This window comes from Vicugna pacos, chromosome 8 (genome assembly GCF_048564905.1).
Source record: "Vicugna pacos chromosome 8, VicPac4, whole genome shotgun sequence".
In the NCBI taxonomy this organism is placed as follows: Eukaryota; Metazoa; Chordata; class Mammalia; order Artiodactyla; family Camelidae; genus Vicugna; species Vicugna pacos.
This window is the reverse complement of record NC_132994.1, coordinates 71,123,208-71,144,675: the sequence shown is the minus strand read 5'-3', so window position 1 is coordinate 71,144,675 and position 21,468 is coordinate 71,123,208. Positions and strand designations below refer to the sequence as shown.

Genomic DNA, 21,468 nt, shown 5'->3' with positions numbered 1-21,468 from the left:
ACGATCCCCAAATGACTCACAGACACGTTAAAGCTGAGAATCTCCTCTCCAGAGTTCAGCCTCCAAACCAAGACTGCCCACCATTTCTGGCTGTGGAACCAGGGGCATGTGCTCGCGTCTGTCTAAGCCTCAGTTTCCCTAAGTGTAAGCAGGGTGGCATGCAGTATCCACCGCCCACAGGGTGGTATGAGGATAAAGTGAGAGTCCAGGTAAAGCTTTTGGTGAGAGCCTGGCACACAGTAACAAGTGCCAGCAATTTAGATTTATATTTCGATTACACAGTATCTCAACTGTGACCTAAGTGATCTCAGGGGAGTGTTAGAAGAACACTGTGCGGTTCTGGGCGGGACAGGTATCATCGTATTCATTCCCCGGGAAGCTCGGGGGGCACAGTCTGATGCTCGGGGGGTTCACATGACATGATGTGCGGATGGAGGTGGAATCTGACATCCTGAGAGGGTGTGGAAGCCCCAGCAGGTGAGCGAGGCTCACGCCCACAGCTCCACCCCCAGAACAGTCTGCTGGGGACATCCTGACAGGAGCCCACCACTGTGCAGAAGGGACACCTGTCCTGTCCAGCCAAGCAGAGCTGTCACATCGACCCTGAAAACAGCCAGGTGGGGGCACCTGCCAGAGCCAGGTCCTCTCTGCTGGATGAGGACCCAGGTTTTCTGGTCCTGAAGTCCACTCTCCCTCAGACTCCAGTGCTTGTGCGTCTGGAATGGTTAATGCCGGTGGAAAGAGTGATTCTCTCCTACAGGCCTGTACTAGGTGACATCGCTCATGGTTTAGGTACCTGGAGGGTCCCCCTCCCGATGTCACCTAAGCGTGCAGCATTTCTGGCTTCAGTATTTGCAGGGATCAGGACAGGTCTTAGGCGGAGGCTGTGGGACGCGGACACAGCTCAGGCCTGAGGGCAGCCTTTGTCTTTGGCGTGGCCTCGAGGCCAGCAAGGAGTGGCAGAGGACACGTGGAAGCCCCAGGGGCCTGGAATGAGGTGGAAGCCGCTCCCTGTTCTGAACCACTTTCCAAATCAACCTTGACTCTTAACCTTCACTGGGACAGCGCCCCCTGCCCCAGTAGAGGGGGTTTATAATTATGTTTTTCAGACTGCTTGATGTTTAGCTATAAAATAAAAGGGAAAAGAATCTATAGAGAAAAGGGGCTAGAAGGCGATCTAGGGGTGACCGGGGGTACCCTGGTGGTGACGTTGACTGCAGTGTCCGACTGGCTCCGTCTCTCCGTCGGGCCTGCGCACGGCCCAGGACCCAGGGCTGGGTGTTGCTTGTCAGAGGTCACGTCATTCTGGGACTTGGAGAGTTCTAGAAAACAAATATAAGGGTGACAGGTGGGAGCACATGGCTCAGCCAAGACTTACGGGAGCCCTCCTCCGGGACCCCAGTCCCCCGAGCTCCGGGGCACCGCGCACTGGACGCGGGGCGCCTGCCCAGGACAGAGGTGCTGGCTCCTGAGGGGGAATCGGGTGACCACCCACCTCGGCAGCCAGAGCCACCGCCAGGGCGGGAGCGCAGGGGAGACCTTCTGACCCAAGTTACTCTGCATCCCGGCCACACGTCCTGAGTGTGTGGTTGTCCACACACAAAGAAGGCAGCTGAACAAAACAGCTGGCTACTTAACGGCTCCTTACAAAGACTTTACAACTGAATACTACTTCTCGAGGTAAAAGCAGACCTGAGGTACGCTTACAACCGTTTTAGTAAACCAACCCTGAAAAGATGACTTTAATCTTTTCTTTCAGTATAATATAAGGAAGGACCCCACACCCAATGGAGAGCCACCTCAAAGATGACTGTGTTCTTTAAAAGTACCTTCCTTTTCCCATGAGATTCTTGTCTCTCTCAAACATGGACCGTGAAACTGTCTTTAGAGATAGAATATAGCTCACATACATTATTTCAAATTTTCTAGTAGCCACATTTTAAAAAGCAAGAACCAACAGGTAAAATTATTTTAATATTACATTGCATCTAATGTAATATATCCAAAACAGTGTGAAAATATATAATCATTATTAAAATGAATGAAAAATTTCACTCTTTTTTCAATATTAAGTCTCTAGAATTCAATGCGTATTTCACTCCAGCCACATTTCAAGAGCCACATGTGGTTAGAGGCCACCATATTGGACAGTGCAGCCCCAGGGCACCCTCTGTCCTCTGATCCATCCCTTGAGGTGTTACTGCATGAATCCTTATGCTTTGCTGTTTATTAAGTTTCTCCTGCGTGCACTTCCTGGGGTAAATGTGTAGATGGTCTCTTTTCTCTAGAGGAGACCCCATACACGCCCCCCTCAAAGCCCCAGGGTGTTCACCTTTCCCACCAGGGTGTCGGAGCCTCCCCTGTTCCCAAGTCAATTGTCTGTAAACTCTGGGGCATCTTTCTCCATCCAGCAGCTAGAATGGTCCTGACACACACCAGGCCCTCAGAGCTGTCTCTGATGGAAACACAGTTGGAGGGGTAAAGGGCTCAGAGCTATGGCTTTCCCCAGGAGCCAGAGACAGAGAGAGTGGCCCTGTCCCAGCCAGGGCCACCGGACAGGCCTTGGTCAGTGAACATGGCTGGCTTGGACGGTGGTGGGAGGACATGCGGAGAGGCATCCACTTACTTTTCACATGGGTGGTAACAGACAGAAACAAATTCTCCACGGACTTATGAAATCCTTTAAACTGACCAAGTTCCCGTAACTAAAACAGAGACAGAAGGAGAGAGAATGAGAGTACATCTGCCATCCCGTGTTTGCCCCTGCAGCCTCCAGGCTGTGCCCCCAGGCCCCGGCAGGTGCGGGTGTGGGATCTCAGGGTGTGTGCTGGTGCGTGTGCATGCATGCGGGAGTAGAGGGCACCGTCCTCTTGGGGTGGGGGTCCTCCTCACGCAGATTTTCCCCTCTGAGATTTGACACCCACATTAAAGGGAGGAGTGCCACCACCTCATCACCCGGTTATTAGAAAGATAACAAACTACCTCTCAGAAATAATGACAGACGTTTCACGGCTCAAAGCTCTACCCAAGGAAATTCCTGCTTCTTTAACCTCCTCTTATGACCCCACCCCAGGTCCATGCAGAGGGGACACCAACACGGGCAGAAAGCACGTGACACAGGGCTGAGGGTGGCATCAGGTACAAGGTGAGCAGATGGAGCCAAGGTTTAGTCCCTTCTCTCCCAACGCAGAAGAGAGAAGGAAAAGGGAGAGAAACAACAGAAATGAGATCATGTTCCTCTGCAAGTCACATCCATCCGTCCATCCATCCATCCCAGTAAAATGTCTTGAGCAAGCACATCTGTGCTCAAATAACTTCAGAGAATTAAAAATCTCTCTCAAGCAGAGAGTAGAGCAGGATTTTGATGGTCACTCCAGGGTCTCAGTTTGAAATTGAATAAAGAACGTATATATTTTCTCTGTCTCACCAGCAGGCATGGATATCCCATGTACAGATAGAGTTACTCCTTTTAATACACAAAGTGATAATGATGAAAATCATCAAGACCACCTGTTTCCAGGACACTTTGCAGTTTCCAAGTACCAGCATGGCCATTATTTTGTTAATTTTTCACAACAGCCATGGGAGGCAAGCGAGATGGGAGCCCGGGTCGCTCCCCCGTGATCACGTGGCTAACTTCCTTGGGTGGAAACAGTCCTCGTCTACTTTATGTTAGTAACACTCAAAAGATGCACACACACATTTCATGGGCACTCCCACATCTGTGAACCCCACACCTGTGAATCAACCTGTATTTCCCGCTACACCTCCAGAGACCCCTGACACTGCAGCCCATCCAGACCCCCACACTCAAGGGCACAGCTGGGGAGAGAACCAACAAAATGACAAGAACAAGAGATGGGGACGTGGGATGCAGGCAGAAGACGAGTCCACTGACGAGGAGGGGATGGAAGCACAGACACGGGGCAGGGTCCAGCGCGTCCCAACCTCCGATCGGGGCCCCCTTCTCTCCTCGCCTCGAGACCTGCTCCACCCTTGACCATGAGGCTCTCAGTCCCACCTCCCTTTGCTTCCCTCCCCTGCCCCCTCCCAGGGAGGCACACAGAACTGTAACATTACCCTGCCGGGGCTGCCACTGCACTGGCTTTCACTGAAAGGAGGTGGAGTAGGAGGAACCACGGATATGTTGCTGCCGAGGGAAAACACAGGGATAAGAAATGGGTCGTGAGCTGTGCAAGTGTTAGTCTTAGAAACCAAGATTTGCATCATCCTATAATTCAAGCTCTCTGCCTTTAAAAAAAAAAAACAACACTTCCTCACTTTTTAGAAGAGGGTCAAGCAGGCTGCTTGGATCTGCTCTGCAGAGGGCATGATTCCCTGGTACCTGAACGTGGGAAACGAGCGTCACGCAGTCTGAGGTGTGGGCAGAGCCCTCCGCCGTGGGTTACACAGAGCTGGGGGCTCGGGACCTGCTCTGCGGCCTGGCTGTTCTGGAATCCGGACTCCACATGTGTGATCCAGAACACTCCAGACTTGAATGTTCAAGCAGAATGCCCAAAATGCCATGGATTTCAAAACTGACCACAAGAGGAATTAGAAGTTTGTGCTAAAAGAAGTAGGGGGGAAAAACGGAGGAGTGAAAAATGAAAAAGTCCTGAGATTAGAAAATCTCATCATGAGCCAAAAAAAAAGCTGCTGGTGGGGAGCACACAGTGCGCTTTAATAAATTCAGCGCAGTCAGGTGTGTGAGTGCTTGCTAGCTTCAAGAGAGCCAGGTATTTAGAATTTTGTGTAAAACGTTACTATCTCTCGGGCTATTTTTCAAAACCACCAATGTTTATTCCACAGATGTTTCTAAGGTGTCAGGCACTGGGCAAGATGTTGGAGATATGAATGATTCATAAAAACAAATACTTGGTTTAGAATTTCACTACACATGCCATCAAAAACAACGTTCAGTTTCCTGACAACATTGCAGGAGGATTTAAGAAACAAAATACTTTGAGAGAAAATACTAGGCTAGCTCCGAGAAGGCTTTGCATAAGAATCTGGAAACATCTCTGAAACTTTTCCAAGCACTTTATCGTCTTTTTAAAAAAGTTACATTCCAAAGCAGTGATATCTGAAAGGCAAGGGATCTTTCAGTTCTTTCAGCACGTCCTTCGCACCCCAGCCCCGGAGGGCCCAGGACGGCCTGTCCTTTTAAAACACTCACCTCAATGCCTGATAAGATTGCAAGAGCTTTGCTCCAGCTGTCTCATGTTTGCCTGGAAGAGATATCAACAAAGGTCATTTGTTGGTAGGAATATAACTTAGATGATGCAAATACAGAGTGCAATCAATTAAGATTATTTTTCTAATATCCCATCTTGTAATTAAAAAGTAAGAGACCATTTTGGGGTACCAGGATGGGGTGATGCACAGATCTGTTTGTTCACCAAAATGAAACTGTGCATTTAAATAGGTGCATTTTGTGTTATATAAATTGTATTCCACTGAAGATGTTATTACACACACATGCGCGCGTGCACACGCACACACAAAGACACCATACTTGCTGGAAATGACTGCTTTTATGAAAAGCTGATGCTGGATTAGATTTTTAAATTTTGGATAATTTGAAAAATAGTTCAAATTTCTAAGCTTCCATCTGTTCTTTAGAAACATTTCACAATGGAATGACTATATTCCTTTAAACATTTCTTGTTGTAGAGATTGAATTAATCTTTTAAAAAATGTAATCTACTTACTTCTAGTTATAGAGGCGAATAATTTCCTAAATAAGACTGCATCTGATAGAGTACTCTTTTTGTTGCAAGGAAAGGGGATTTTACGATGTATTAAGATCCCCAGTAGAACTCTCCAAGTGAACACAATGTTTCCTGGCCCAATGCATAGGGAGAGGTCAGCCCACCGGCCCAGCCCAGAGGCCAGATGCAGATTCTCCAGCTCAGGGAAGTTCCCAGAGGGTTCCACGATGCCCAGCACACAGCCGAGAACCACCAGACCTGCTGTCCTGGGTGGTCTGTGCAGCTCCTGTCCTCTGTGTGCGAAAGGTTTCAGTCCATTCCAAAGACAGACTTAGGTATTCACACCATCTCCCTAAGATGGGGGGAACGACGGGGATACCAAGAAAATCAGGAATTACAGGGAGGTCTTGGCACTGGGTCTCTGCTATGAAGCCCCAAACCTTAAAGCCAGGGACAGCTAGCCCCCAGCTGACCCAGAACTGAAGCCCCAAGTCAGTGGTCCTAAACTGGGAGCTTGGGGAGTGCATGAGCCCTGAAATCATATCTCAGATTTTGAGTCCACCTGCCTGTGCTCATTTTTCTGGGGCTCACGTGGTGTTCGCCAGCTTCTAAAGGAGTCTGAGCCGTGCCTCTGCCCCATTAAGAAATAATTCTTTAAAAGCAAAAAAAGGCCTCACCCGAAGGCTGAGCACTAACCGAGGAGAACCAGCTGGCAGTGGGTGAAATCCCGCATCTGCAGGGGCCACAGGAAAGAAAGCAGGGAGGCCAGAAGCAAAAAGAGAGCCCCCCAAGTGCACTGTGGTGGTGCTGAAAGTGGAGGGAAACAGGGGAAAGGGAAAAGACACTGTTCGTCCAGCCTGACCTGGGAGAAAATGCAGACTCCAAGGGAAGGGGCGTTCCGAGCCCTCTTGCAGGATGGGCTGTTTCACAGCTCAGGTGGCTGCCGGCCCCTTCCCCAAGGCCCTGGACCATTGCAACAGCTTCCTGGGGGCCCAGCCACCAGAGCTATGGGCCCTCCCTCCAGTTCCATGCTATCATTCCACCACCTGATCCCTCCAATGGCTCCCTATTGCTTTTGCCTGAAGTCCAAGCCCCGCTGGCGTCCCCGGGCCACCACCCCTGGATCCACCAACCCTTGAAGAGCTCCTCATGTAAGTCCTACATACCCTGGGCTTTCTCCACTTCACTTGCCCCACCTCACCTCCCATGCTAATTGCCCGGGCATTTCTACCTCTGGCCCATACCTCCCTCCTAAACCTCAGCTTAGTCCCCCGCCTCCCGCTGTCACATTTCTAAATACCTGTCCTGAGCCCTGGGAGGCCCTGCCGCATGCGGCTCTCTGCTGCCCCCTGCTGGCTTCCCTGGGCCCTGCAGCTCTACCAGGTGGACACACCCTTTCTATAAAGGCCAGCTAGTAAATATTCTGGGCTCCCCACCTTCTCTGTCCCACGCACTCAACTTTGCACTTGTGACAGAGGCCACAGGCAACAGTAAAGAGGGGGTGTCTCTGTGTTCTGATAAAGTTGGACGTTGAAATTTGAATTTCATAACTTTTTAATATGTCATGAATACTATTCTTCTGACTTTTTTGACCTTTAAAAAATGTGAAACCCAGTCTCAGCTTACAGGAAGTACAAAAACAGGCAGAGAGACCTAGGAGCCTGGCCCGTGGAAGTCAGTTTGCCCCATGTCCTGGCTACTCCAGGTGTGGGCGGTGGTTCTCGGCAGTGGCACCAGCTGGGAGCTTGTGAGCAATGCAGAGTCCCAGGCCCGAGCCCAGCCCTGTGGTCAGGCTCTGCTCACTGGGGAGCGCTGCCCTGTAGCTCAGTCCCTGTTTATTCCACTTTCCCTCTTTTTCTCTTCTATTCCCCAGCCATTTCTTACCAGAGGCTTCCTTAAAAAGCACTAAGTATTTACTTTTTGTTAACTTTTTTTTTTAACTTATGTAACTACTCCGAGGAAATGCTCGTGGAAAGACATCCCTCGAGTTCTCCTGACAAGTGGTCGCTTGTCCTGTTCCGACTGCCTCTTTAGGCTCGATCAAGAACAGCCGTGGGTCAGGGCCCTGGGGTCCTAGGCTTCTGGGGCACATTCAGAAAGGCACAGTGACACTTACTAGCAGCCAACTGTATGCCAGGGGCTGTGCGGGGCCCCTGACATGCATTTGCTCTCTGAGTCATCATCAGGTGTCATCCCAATTTTATAAGTAAAGCCGAGGCTCGCGGACATTGTGCAATGAGCCCCAAGCTACAGGTGACAAAGCTGGCGTTCATGCCATGACTGGCCTGCGAAGCCAGACGTAAATAAGTGAGGGTGGGCAGGCCAGTCGTGGTACGAGGGGGTTACCAGTCACTCTACTCTTGCTCATCTATGAAGTTTTCATAATAAAAAGCAAGGAGAAACCACCATACATTAAGCAATGACTGATTCCCTGAAAATTCTTCTTTCTTAATTTTATAAATTGTTCATATTTATTACATGTATCTTATCCTGCTCAAGTCAAGAAAAAAGCCCTGTGCAATAGGAATAAAAGCAAAAATAAACAAATGGGACCTAATCAAATTTAGAAGCTTTTGCACAGCAAAGGAAACCATACATAAAATGGAAAGGCATCTTATGGACTGGGAGGAAATATTTGCAAATGATGCAACCAACAAAGGCTTAATTTCCAAAGTACACAAACAGCTCATACAACTCAGTAGAAAAACAAAACAAAAAGAACCAACCCAATCAAAATTCAGGCAGAAAACCTAAACAGACATTTCTCCAAAGACATATAGATAGCCAATAGGCACATGAAGAGATACTTAGCGTCACTAATTATTAGAGAAATGCAAACCAAAATTACAATGAGGTATCATCTCACACCAGTCAGAATGGCCATCATCAAAAAGTCTACAAATAATAAATGGTGGAGAGGGTGTGGAGAAAAGGGAACCCTCCTACACTGTTGGTGGGAATGTAAATTAATGCAGCCACTTGATTCCTTAAAAATCTAAAAATGGAGTTACCATACTATCCAGCAATCCCACTCCTGGGCATATTTCTGGAGAAAATGTGAATTCGAAAAGATACATGGACCCCAATGTACACAGCAGCACTATTTATAATAGCCAAGACATGGAAACAACCTAAATGCCCATCAACAGACGACTGGGTAAAGAAGTTGTGCTTTATGTCTACAATACCACTCAGCCATAAAAAAGAATGAAATAATGCCATTTCTAGCAACATGGATGGACCTAGAGATGATCATACTAAGTGAAGTAAGTCAGACAGAGGAAGACAAACATCACATGATATCACTTATATGTGGGATCAAAAAAATGATACAAATGAACTTATTTACAAAACAGAAAGAGACTCACAGACATAGAAAATAAACTATGGTTACTAAAGGGGATGGGAGGAGGGATAAATTAGGAGTTCGGGATTAGCAGATACAAACTATTACACACAGAATAGATAAACAACAAGGTCCTACTGTATAACCCAGGGAACGATACTCAGTGTCCTGTAATAAACAATAATGGAAAAGAATATGAAAAAAAAGTACGTATAACTAAGTCACTTTGCTGTACACAGAAACTAACACAACATGGAAGGAAGAAGGGAAGGCAGGAGGGAGGGAGGAATGGAGGAAAGAAAAACAAAGAAAGAAAAAAGGCCTGTGCATTTGTGTTTGGGGCATCCAGCCCGGGTGTGAGGACCTGGGGGACAAGGCTGGGCCTGGCTCAGCTCCCCCACCTCCACCCACCCTTCGGAGCACACACGACGTCCTGTCCTCTGCTTGCAACTCACAGCCTATGTGGCTACCAAACAAACTTCTTCGACCAGCACACAAAGCTGCTCTGGGTTGAGTTGTGTCCCCTGAGAAGTGATCTCCTGAAGTCCTACCCCCCAGCAACTGCCAATGTGACCTCATCTGTAGAGAGAGCCTTTGCAGATCAATCAAGTTCAGGCGAGGTCATTCAGGTGGATCCGGATCCAGTGTGACTGGTGTCCTCATCAAAAGGGCAAACTGGGACACAGACGCAGACACGCACAGAGAGAAGATGCTGTGAAGACGGCCGTGTGCCAACAGAGGCAGAGACTGGAGTGATGTCTCTACAAGCCGGGGAGCACCATGGACAGCCGGGAGCCCACAGGAGCCAGAAGATGCAGGGAAACCTTCTCCCGGAGAGCGGGCAGAGAAAGCGTGGTCCCGCTGACGGCGTGACTCTGGACTTCCAGCCTCCAGAACTGTGACACTACACATTTCTGCTATTTGAAGCCACACAGGTTGCAGCACATTGTGACAGCAGCTGGAGAAATCTACTCCAGAGACCCTTTGTGATTTGGTCCCTACCTCCCTCTCCAGGATCACCTTCTGCCACCCTGACCCATTTGCAGGTCCTGGGGAAGGTGAGTTTCCCGGATGCCCCCACCCACTAGACCGCCCTCCCTCCACGCCACCGTCTCACGTGCCTTCATGCTCCTTTTAGGAGTTTATTCTCCAGGATTCTGGGCCTGTTCTCACCAGGCTGGTCTCTTCACGGCTGTCGTGCACACTTGCTTTAAAATTCCTGACAGTGCTGCCATCACGAGCATATCTGTCTTTCCCCCAACTAGGCAGCAAACCTTTTGAGGACACCAGCCTCATCTTACGCGTTGCAGTGTCCCCAGCACCCAACAGAGAGCCTGCCATGCAGACGTGGTTATAAATATGACAACAGTCACCAACACTGCTTTAACAATAAGCATTACTTCATTTCAGCCCAATACCAAATATGTATGAAAACAAGGTCATTTTTTTTTCACAACTTGGCCTCCATGTAAGTTTCATCCATTCATTCATGTTGATTATAACATAATACACACAAGCACTTCACAAAGAATGAGGGGGACCTCTGCTCATAAGCAGGAGTTTTGGGTGCTACAAGGACCCACACGAAATCCAGGACAGAGCTGAGGTTTCTAGACCAAAAACCAACCTTCAGCTGGCACGAGCATGTCTGTACATCTATGCATCTATTTCTCCATCTGAAAACACATGGATAAGGCAACCTATTTCAGGTGCTCATAAAAAATCCTGTAGAACAGAGGCCTTCTTAAGCCAGGCTCCCCTGTGTCACTGGCCAAGCACACCAGCTGCCTACCAGCCAGCGCCCTGGACCACGGGTCCTGCAGCAGGTGCCACGCCCAGCCACCCAAACACCTCTCTCTGGGGTGCCATGGTTCACGGGAGAGAGGGCACAGGGCAGACTCCCAGGAATGTCCCAGTACAACTCAGTCAACCAGCAGAATCAAGCTGATATAAGTGGCTGAGGGGCCTCCCGCCCTGAGCTGCAGGATCTCTGTGGGTTAGTCATCTTCTAGGACATGATCTTGAACTTGCCCTCCGACACTGTAGGGCCCCACAGAAACCTTTCATTCAGGAAAGTCAGGGACACCCAGACAGCTGTGTGGGACTGCTGCAAAGCTAACAGGGTGGTCAAGTGGAAGGGTGGCCTGGTCCACAGCCGCCTCTCTGCTTGTGCCCATGGAATGGGAGGAGCATCCTGTGGAGGAAACCATACCCTGGAGTTCCAGGTGTGACCTGAAGCAAAGCACAGGTAGAGCTACCCACAGAGAGCCTCCCTGGGACTATGCAAAGGTGCCCCTTCCTCAGGATGCTTTTGTCCACTCCTAGGAGTTGATCATAATATATGGATTTTGTTAGAACAATGTATTTTGTTGCATCTTCCAGAAAAATCATCACAATTAACACACAAATCTAGGATGTCTGTGATGTAAACAGTATTCTCTCACATGTGGCTCCCTTGTACAGTGCCCAACCCGCACAACTGTGTTGACAGTCCTGAGGGTCGACCCACACTGGAGCTTGAGTATCCTCCAAATGCTAGAAAAAGGTGAATAAACAACCAGAGAGAGGCGGGGCGGTGTTGGTCAATTATAATGTGTTTTAGGACTTTTTTCTTTCACAGGAAAGAAAAGGTTCCTAGGACAATAAAGTTTTAAACCAATCTTTGGCTCACTTATGCCAAGTGGAAAAATTCTCAAAAAATGTGACCTAAAGATCTCTCAGAATGTAAAGAATCATGATATCCTGTCATAAATGGTTTCAGAGGCTTTTTAAGCATATTGTAGTCCTTAGAGAAGTTTGAGCTTAGACAGCACTGGGGCTAAGACACTATTATAGATGAAAGAAGACAAAGTACATGACTGTGAATCTGCAACCCATGCCTTCCAGAAGAACTGAATTTAATATGGGAGATTTATAGTCCTGTTGGCAGACGGTATATCTCATCCGGTGTCCCTCTGCCACTAGACATTACTCTTCTGCTTAGCTGCAAGAAAGAAAAACAATTTTTCCCTTTAATTAAGCTCCCTACACTCTACCAGCAGAAATTCTGGATGGCTTCTATGTCAATAACAGTCCTCAAGGGTGGGGCAGTGATTCCCCAACAAAGATACACTTAAGGTTGGTGGTAACTGGCCCGGGTTTGGGGAGTACCTGGCGACAGTTGGGTATAAACTGCTTTTCCACAGTCTTTGATTTTCTCTAAAAATTGAATGTGGGTTTTAAGAGTGCTCTGTCCTAAAGGTTCTCAGTGTCGATCCCTTATGAGATATGTGATTTCCAAATCTTTTCCCCTACCCTATGGGTTTCCTCTTTACTCTGCTGATAGTACCCTCTAACGCACAAAAGTTTTTCATTTTGATGAAGTCCAGTTTATCTATTTTTTCTTTTTTTGCTTGTGCTTTTGGTGTCATATCTAAGTCTGGCTGTCCTCCCAGACTTCAGACAACAATACAGAGTTACAGTAATCAAAATGTGTGATACCGGCACAGAAACAGACATACGGATCAATGGAGCAGAATAGACAGCCTGGAAATAAGCCCACACACCTACGGTCAACTAACCTTCAACAAAGGAGGCAAGAATATACAATAGAGAAAAGACAGTCTTTTCAGCAAGTAGTGTTGGGAAAGCTGGACAGCCACATGTAAATCAGTGAAGTTAGAACACTCCCTCACACCACACACAAAAGTAAACTCAGAATGGCTTAAAGAATTAAATGTAAGACACGATACCATAAAACCCCTAGAAGAGAACATAGGCAAAATATTCTTGGACATAAATCCATAGCAATGTTTTCTTAGGTCAGTTTCCCAAAGAAAAAGAAATAAAAGCAAAAATAGACAAATGGGACCTAATCTATAAGTTTTGTGCAGCAAAGGAAACCATAAACAAAACTAAAAGACAATCTGCAGACCAAGTGAAAATATTCACAAATAAATGAAGCGACTGACAAGGGCTTAATTTCCAAAAATATACAAACAGCTTCTACAACTCAACATAAGGGGAAAAACCAAATAACTCAATCAAAATGGGCAGAAGCCCTAGACAGACATTTCTCCAAAGAAGACAGATGACCAACAGGCACATGAAAAGAGGCTCGACGTCGCTAACTACTAGAGAAATGCAAACCAAAACGACAGTGAGGCATCACCTCACACTGGTCAGAATGGCCAACACCAAAAAGTCTACAAGTAAAGTATGGTCACCATGGTGACCCTAGGTAAACAATACTGTATTGTACATTTGAACGTTGCTTTGAGTAGAGCATTAACGCTCTCATCATAACAACAACAAAATGGTACTTACACGAGGTGAAGGATGTGTTAACCAACCTTATTGTGGTAAACATTTTGCAATTTACGTGTGTATCAAATAACACAAAAAAAGAATCCATTCATAGAACTGAATAAATGTCAGGTCTGTAGCGACCCAGGAAGCGCTGACTGAATGACTAACAGAAACCGCAGCGAGATACCACCTCTCGCCCATGATGATGCCTCTCATAAAACAAGAGCGACAAAGCAAAGCGAAACAAAACCAGAAAACAAGTGCTCGCGTGGACGTGGAGACACTAGAACCCTTGTGCACTGCTAGCAGGACTGTAAAATGGGGCAGCCACTACGGAAAATAGTATGGCAGTTCCTCAAAAAGTTAAACATAGAATAGAATTTCCATCTGATCGAGCAATTCTGATTCTGGGTATGAACACAAAAGAAGTGAAAGCAGGAACTTCAGAGCAGCATTATTCACAATAGCCAAAAAGTAGAAGCAAGCCAAGAGCCCACTGATGGATGGATGAATAAACAACATGTGGGACATACATACCATGGAGTATCATTCAGTCTTAAAAAGGAATAAAATTCGGATACGTGCTACCACATGCATAAACCCTGAGGACATGGTAAGTGAAATAAAGACACAAAGGGACAGATACATTTTGATTCCACTTAGGAGATACCTAGAGCGATCAAAATCAGAGAGACAGAGAGTAGAAAGGTGGTTGTCAGAGGCTGCAAATAGGGGGCGGAGGGGAAGGACGAACTATTGTACGGAGGAGGTACAGAGCTTCAGTTTTGCAGGATGAAAAAGTTCTGGAGATGGATGGTGGTGACGGTTAAAGAACAACAAAAATCTACTTAATCACTGAACTGTATGCATCAAAACGGTTAAAATAGTAAATGCTATATTATGTGTATTTTACAAAAATGAAAAGAAGAATGTGGCGTTCTTCAATTTAACATGATTTGCTTAAGTATATAAGTCATTTTTTAAAAAACAGATTCATATAAACAGACAGCTGAAGGTCCAGGTATCACATATTCCCTGGAAACTACCCTAATCAGTAGTTTGGTCTAAACACATAAACCATGAATTCTTATTTTTTTTAAGTATGCATTATTTTATTTTATTTTATTTTATTTTATTTGTTTACTGACGTATAGTCAGTTTACAGTGTTGTGTCAATTGCTGGTGTACAGCATAACGGTTCAGTCACACATATACATACGTATATTCTTTTTCATTATAGGTTACAAGGTATTGAATAGCGTTCCCTGTGCTGTGCAGTAGAAACTTGTTGCTTATCTATTTTATACATAGTAGCTAGTATCTGCAAATCTCGAACTCCCAATTTATCCCTTCCCACCCCCTTTCCCTATGGTAACCATGTTTGTTTTCTTTGTGAGTCTGTTCCTGTTTTATAAATAAGTCATTTGTCTTCTAGATCCACATATAAGTGATATACGTAAACCATGAATTCTTAATTCAGAAGTCCTATTCAGTTCAATTATTTCACCTTGATTTTCCATTCTGTTCATTTAAGTCGGAGAAATGATGATGGATAGTGCAGTGGTCATGATAATTTAAGGCCAAAGATGTGGGATGCCTAAGACGGCCTCATCACCGCGGGGTGGCGGACAGAGCCCAGAGGACAGCGGGAGAGGCAGAGACACAGAAGCCGTCCTGGGAGGAACGCGGAGGTTCAGAAAGCCGGGGGTGGGGCGGACTCTAGTCTCCTGGCAAATATTTGAGATACAAAATATATAAATCTGGGGTGAATTGATAGATTCAAAGAAACTTGGGCAGTCTAAACAGCTCAGTTTTTGAGTTGCCGCTGTGGACAAAGCCAAAGGCATCATGAAATCAAAGCTGAATGAACTCGGGAAGCTGCCTCCGCGAGATTGTTACCCCGAAACGCTGGTGAAAACAAAAGGCTGGAGGTGAAGGACTTTCTTCACTGAATTCATCATGTCTGACTTGATGGTCTGTTCTAACTGGTTCAAAAGCACCATCTAAAAATCCGTCAGGGCTGTGACAAGCAACCCAGTCAGCTGGGAAAAATCACTGCTCTGAACATCACTTCAGCACACACCCTTGGGTGTCTCTTTTGTGTTTCCCTCCTAAGCAGAGTAGTAAGAAGAAAATATTCAACAGAGTAAGATGCCACGTTTTCTTTAAATAAGACAAAAGTATACGCAGTATTTGATACCTGGAAATAAACATGATTTCATAAAGACACTCTCTCATGAAAGTAAGCCCTAGGCATTTGTAACGTACAGATCAGCCTTGCAGGACTGTCTGAACTGCAGGCGGAGGGCGTGGGGGGACTTCACTGAGCCCACAAGGAGAGAGGCGATAAAGGTAGGGCCTTGTGGGTAGAGTCACTCGGTACTTACTGGTACCCACTTCTCTTAATTCACGAGCCTGAGTGTTTCAGGCCCACGTAGCCAGTCGGATACCATCCTGATGACCCTATGATCAGATGGACCACATCCAAGAATAAAACTCTGAAAAGTCACACAAAGAACTAATCATGCTCAGTACAGGAGGGGGAAAGAGAAGTTATTTCCCTTCATAATTATTAGACATAGTGAAGGGAAATATGTATATTTCCTGGTTAGGTATACAGTGGATCACTAAGACCATCTTTCTGCTTTTAAGCTCAAATATCAAGTCATAAAGTGTCATGGCTGTAAAAATTAAGGGGAAAAAAATGAAGTAAACCATATGCATGTACAGCAAGGAGCCGGAAGAGGGCACTCTCTTTATGTGCTTAGCAGACGCCAAAAGATTAAGATAGGTTTCAGTTTGCTTTCTAGTTATTAGTGATCTAGAAAAGTTCCACCCCAATTGTTCATTAAATTCGCTCCTTTGCCTGTGCCTCTCAAACTTAAGTGAATAAAAAGAATTATCTGGGGGCTTGTTAAATATAGTCAGCCCCCATGTCCATCAGTTCTACAACTGTGCTCAACCAACCTTGATGGAAAACTTTCACACACGCACACACGCAAAATCCAGAAAGTTCCAAAAAAGAAAAACTTGAATTTTCTGTATACTGGCAACTATTTACTTAGTATTTACATTGTCTTAGGTATTATAAGGAACCTAAAGTACAAGGGAGGATGGGTGTAGGTTAGGTAAATAATATACCATTTCACATAAAAGACTTGAGCATCCTTGGATTTTGGTATCATAGGGGTCCTGGAACCAATCCCCGATGGATATCGAGGGATGTCTGTATACATGCCCCAGCCCCACCTGGTCCCACTGAATCAGGAACTTTGACTTTAATCTGAAATAGCTCTCAGCTGATCCTGGAGCAGGCGCCTCAGAAGTCACAATAAGACCCTCTGTACAGAGATTGCCAAATGCCTGAGGGTGAAGGGGCGGAGGCTACGGTACCAGAACGGTCAGGGAGCAGCATAAAAACGCCCTGGATGCCCTCAAAAATCTGTGCATTTTGATCATTCTGAGGCATCACAGATGAACTGCAACGATGGTATATAAAGAATTATTTTAAGACAAGACAACTAAGTATTAAATTATAACATCTTACAGGAAAAGAAAAAAAAAGCCAGTCTGTAATCCAGAAAAAGAAACTTTTTAGGAAAGCAAAATGTTTAAATACTTTTCATGTCATCTCCCTGCAAAATAGAGAACTGGGGCTCATGGGTTTTTATGTTTTATATCTTTTTAATAGTTAGAAAATTAGCACAACAAAATGCCACAATTAATATCTATTGTTCTTCATTGGACTCTTACTTACACCTTGTTTAGTTTCAAGGAAATTTGGGGAGCACTTATCTTAAACGGTACACATCCAACAGGACCATTAAAAGAGATAAGTAAAAGCATATAATTAATTGGGTGACAGAGGGCATAGTGATTCCTGGAATTACTTCACTTGGACATTATGTTTAGCTGTAGGTTTCTGGATGCCAAAAAGGAAAAGAATGCTAAGTTTTCATTCTTAGGTGCCTACTTGGTGCCACCATGTACAGTGGGCACTTCTACACATGACATCATCTTTTACCTTCAAACAGCTCTAGCCTTACTTCATCCATTCACTATTCATTCGCTCATAGCTCCCACCCTCAAAGAATTCAAAATCTGGGTGTGGTATCCACATGGTCAATTCCTTGGGGCTCAGGGCCAAAGCTGTGCAAATCACTGGCCCTGGGTTATAAACCAATGGAAAAGGGAGTAACTGCAGAACAAATTGAGAAAACTGATGATTGGGAGAAGAAAACAAAATTAGATCAGGCCTCTTGATGCATTGAAAAGGGTTAAGTATAAATAAATTATAAAAATTAGAAGAAAGTAATGTGGATATACAACTGATGGCAGGATAAGGAAGGTGTCTCTAAGCATAAAAGCAAAGAAAGAAATTATATAGGAAAGGGTAGATTTACCCACCAACAAGAAAAAAAATTCTGTATGTTAAAAAACATAAAGATACATACGTAACCAATATGACCAAGAAGGGCAAATAGCCTTAACACATGAAGGACATCTGCAGAAGGTCAAAAGGTGGAAAATATTCAATCTCATTAGTCATTAGAATTCAAACGAAAACAGCAAGTAACCATTCTGGACCACCAATGGGGTTTTAGCAAACTGACAAAGTTGTTGCTTGTCTTAAAGGATAATTTTTACTGGTGAGAAAGGTACAACCTTTCTGGAGGCAACGTTTCTAACCTTTTCTCTTGTCCTGTTTCTAGAAATATTCAGAGATGTGCCAAAGATTTATCTACAAGCGTGCTCATTGCACTTTTATTTATCATTTTAATAACATTATAAACTCCCTAAAATGTAACAGCAAAACTGGAAATTCTCTAACTTCACAACAATAAGTTGGCTTTTTTCTTCACCTCTCCATACCTAAAAAGCCAACTCTGCTAAAATTGGGCAATAAGGAAATGAGGCATTGCCGCATTTGAGGAAGCCTTGTAGAGAAGGATTTTTTTTTAAAATTTTGTTTGTTTGTTTTACGCTTTGGGAAAACAACAGAAATTGAAAAGAATGATTTATGCTGAAGGCTGACTTTCATTCCTCTCATTTTTCTTACTGATGTCTTCACTCTTGTGGAAAGTCACTGAACAGGAAGGAAAACACTGGGAGTCGGTCTCAGTTCTTTCCTCCTCCCTTTATCGCAAGTAAACCTCCAGGATAACCTACTTCTACTCACCTAGAAGAGTGCAGGAAAGACGAGATGGTACCATTCCCGAGCACGCATGCACATGCACACACGTGTTCTAGCCTGCAAATTAATTTCTCTAATAGAAATGATACTAAACCCTCCAACGATGTATTTTAAAAATTACAGGAGACGTCTTTGCTGAGTTGGTATTGAGAAATAACAGAAATTTCACTCCTGACAGTCTTATTGTTGATGAACTAGGACTAGAAGTAAAAAAAAAAAGCAAATATGTCTGCCACCTGAAGACCCCAGCCTCCAAGCAAAAAAGCATTTTAAAGAAACAAAACAATAAAACATTTAGGAAGACTCCATGCTGCCATTGCTCACCCGCACCACATGGATGTGGACGGTAGTCCCAAGAGGGCAAAAACTGGTATTGGAGAATGAAAAAAGTCTTAGATATTGCACAATTCAGTAATGAAAAACCCAAACAACCCAATCAAAAAATGGGCAGAAGACCTAAACAAACATTTCTCCAATGAAGACATACAAATGGCCAAGAGGCACATGAAAAAAATGCTCAGTATCACTAATTATCAGAGAAATGCAAATCAAAACTACAATGAGGTATCACTTCACACCAGTCAGAATGGCCATCATTCAAAAACCCACAAACTATAAATGCTGGAGAGGCTGTGGAGAAAAGGGAACCCTCCTACACTGTTGGTGGGAATGTAGTTTGGTGCTGCCACTATGGAAAACAGTTTGGACATTCTTTAAACTAAAAATAGATTTACCCTATGATCCAGCAATCCCACTCCTGGGAATATCTCTAGAGGAAACTAATTCAAAAAGATACATGCACCCCAATGTTCATATTAGCACTATTTATACTAGCCAAGACCCAGGCAAGACTTGAAAGCAACCTACATGTCCATTGACAGATGACTGGATAAGAAGTTGTGGTAAACACACACACACAGACACACACAGAGGAATACTACTCAGCCATGAAAAAGAATAAAATAATGCCATTTGCAGCTACATGGATGGACCTAGAGATTGTCATACTACGTGAAGTAAGCCAGAAAGAAAAATACCATATGGTATCTCTTATATGTGCTATCTTTTAAAAAATGACACAAATGAACTTATTTACAAAACAGAAACAGACTCACAGACATAGAAAACAAATGTATGGTTATGGGGGGGAGGGGGTAGGGAGGGATAAACTGGGAGTTTGGGATTTACAGATAAACCCATATATAAAATAGATAAACAACAAGGTCCTACTGCATAGTACAGGGAACTATACTCAATGTATTATAATAGCCTATTACATGAAAAAGAATATCAAAAGAGATATATGTTTATAACTGAATCACTTAGCTATACACCAGAAATTAATACAACATTGTAAACCGATTACACTTCAATAAAAGAAATCTTAGATGTTGCAATGGTCTGTGGTATGCTCCAAAAGGCCTCAAAACATAAGCAGGTATACAAGACATCTGGGATGTGAAACTTTCACGGACAGGTAATATTTCGGCAAAAAGTGTTAACAAGACTGTTTGGGGACCAGAGAGAGGGAACTAATGAAAAAAAGGATTAAGAAGCATAGATCTGGATAAAATCATACACACTTGCTGGTTTTTTTTGGTTTTTTTTGGTTTTTTTGCTTGAGCATTTCCATCAGTCTTCAGCATCCCTCCAGATTCCTAATAAATTTAGCAGAAACATCACTCTCCTTGAGTAAGAAAGAGTCAGGGCTATAGTCCAGGGGAGAATTCACCACCGACTAAGCACAGACCTCGATTAACAGTGTTTTTATAAAAGCTGGACATCGACATTCAAATGAATGGCTTCCTTTCTGTGCCAACACACATTTATGGTTGAGGCAAAATAGCTTATTTCTTCATCTTAAACTGTCACTATTTTTAAAACAGTGTTTCCAGCCACCCCATTCCATCTGAGTCAGTCTAGGCTCTCCTGTGTGCAGTCCCCACTGTCACACAACACAGAGGAAGTAGCTACCCATGTCACCACCATGAACGGATAGGACTACAGAGCATGCAGGCTCCACTTGACTGTGATAACACGGGTGTGTGCCTTTGGGGGATAAGTCATTCTCTTATCTGTCCAGTTCACATCCTCCGACACGGCACTTCTGTATCCTCTCCATGGCCTTGGGGTCCAGCGACTAATCACACCGTTACATCAACTTTGCAAATACCTCATAAGACATTGGTGGTACACAGACCAAATACATGCTTCCACCCACATAATCATATGTGCTTCACTTCATAATCATCAATATCTGCTAAACCCTAACACAGTTCACTCACTATGGTCTTCAGTTATTCAATCATTTTGATCATGAACAAGGTTTTGTGCTGAAAGGAGCTAACAAGATTTTAAAAGTGCAGTTTCTGCTTGTGAAGAAAAAGAGAAAGGCATAAGTAATGATATAATATGAGGAACTTTCAACAACTGTGGAAGAGATGTACAAAGCGGTGTTTCAGAGGAAGGAGGCGTCACTTCCAGAGGCAGGAAGTCAGGGAAACTTCATGGAGAACAGAAGCATTTCAGCAGGTAGAAATGGGGGTATAGAGGGAGCCCCCAAAGCAAAGATGGTGACCACATGAGCTGAGGAGCAGAGATAGGAAAGTTTAAACAAAAGGAACAGGAGGACTGACCAGAGGCAGAGGCCCATATACCTCGCCTTGTTAAGTTTTTCACATTCAAAGATCTCAACACCAAGTATTTTTAAACTGGGACTATATCATTTTACTTTAGTAAACTTTTAAGAGCATTTACCTTCAGTTGGAAATTTCTTGGCTCGTTCCTCAAAGAACCATTCTCCAGTTTTTATTTTCACATTTCTGGAAAACAAGCAGAAAGGAGGCCTGAGAGAGAGAGATGGGCGGGGCTGTATTTGGCGCATAAAAGGTGGGGAGATAATAGCACGAAATATTAGTCTGGCAAAGGGC

General features: G+C 44.6%; 1 protein-coding gene across 5 annotated transcripts in view; it reads right to left on the bottom strand.

The window, feature by feature from the left end:
- The window catches only part of SYTL3 (synaptotagmin like 3), a 79,107-nt gene that overhangs the window by 29,708 nt on the left and 27,931 nt on the right, over positions 1–21,468 (bottom strand). For all 5 annotated transcript variants that reach the window (XM_072966108.1, XM_031679915.2, XM_072966107.1 and 2 more), the window contains 5 exons: positions 21,296–21,360; positions 5,177–5,228; positions 4,081–4,150; positions 2,627–2,705; positions 1,198–1,322 (listed from right to left, as the gene is read on the bottom strand). In XM_072966108.1, coding sequence (XP_072822209.1) covers positions 1,198–1,322; positions 2,627–2,705; positions 4,081–4,150; positions 5,177–5,228; positions 21,296–21,360 — 391 coding nt within the window. The remainder of the gene's footprint in view (positions 1–1,197; positions 1,323–2,626; positions 2,706–4,080; positions 4,151–5,176; positions 5,229–21,295; positions 21,361–21,468) is intronic.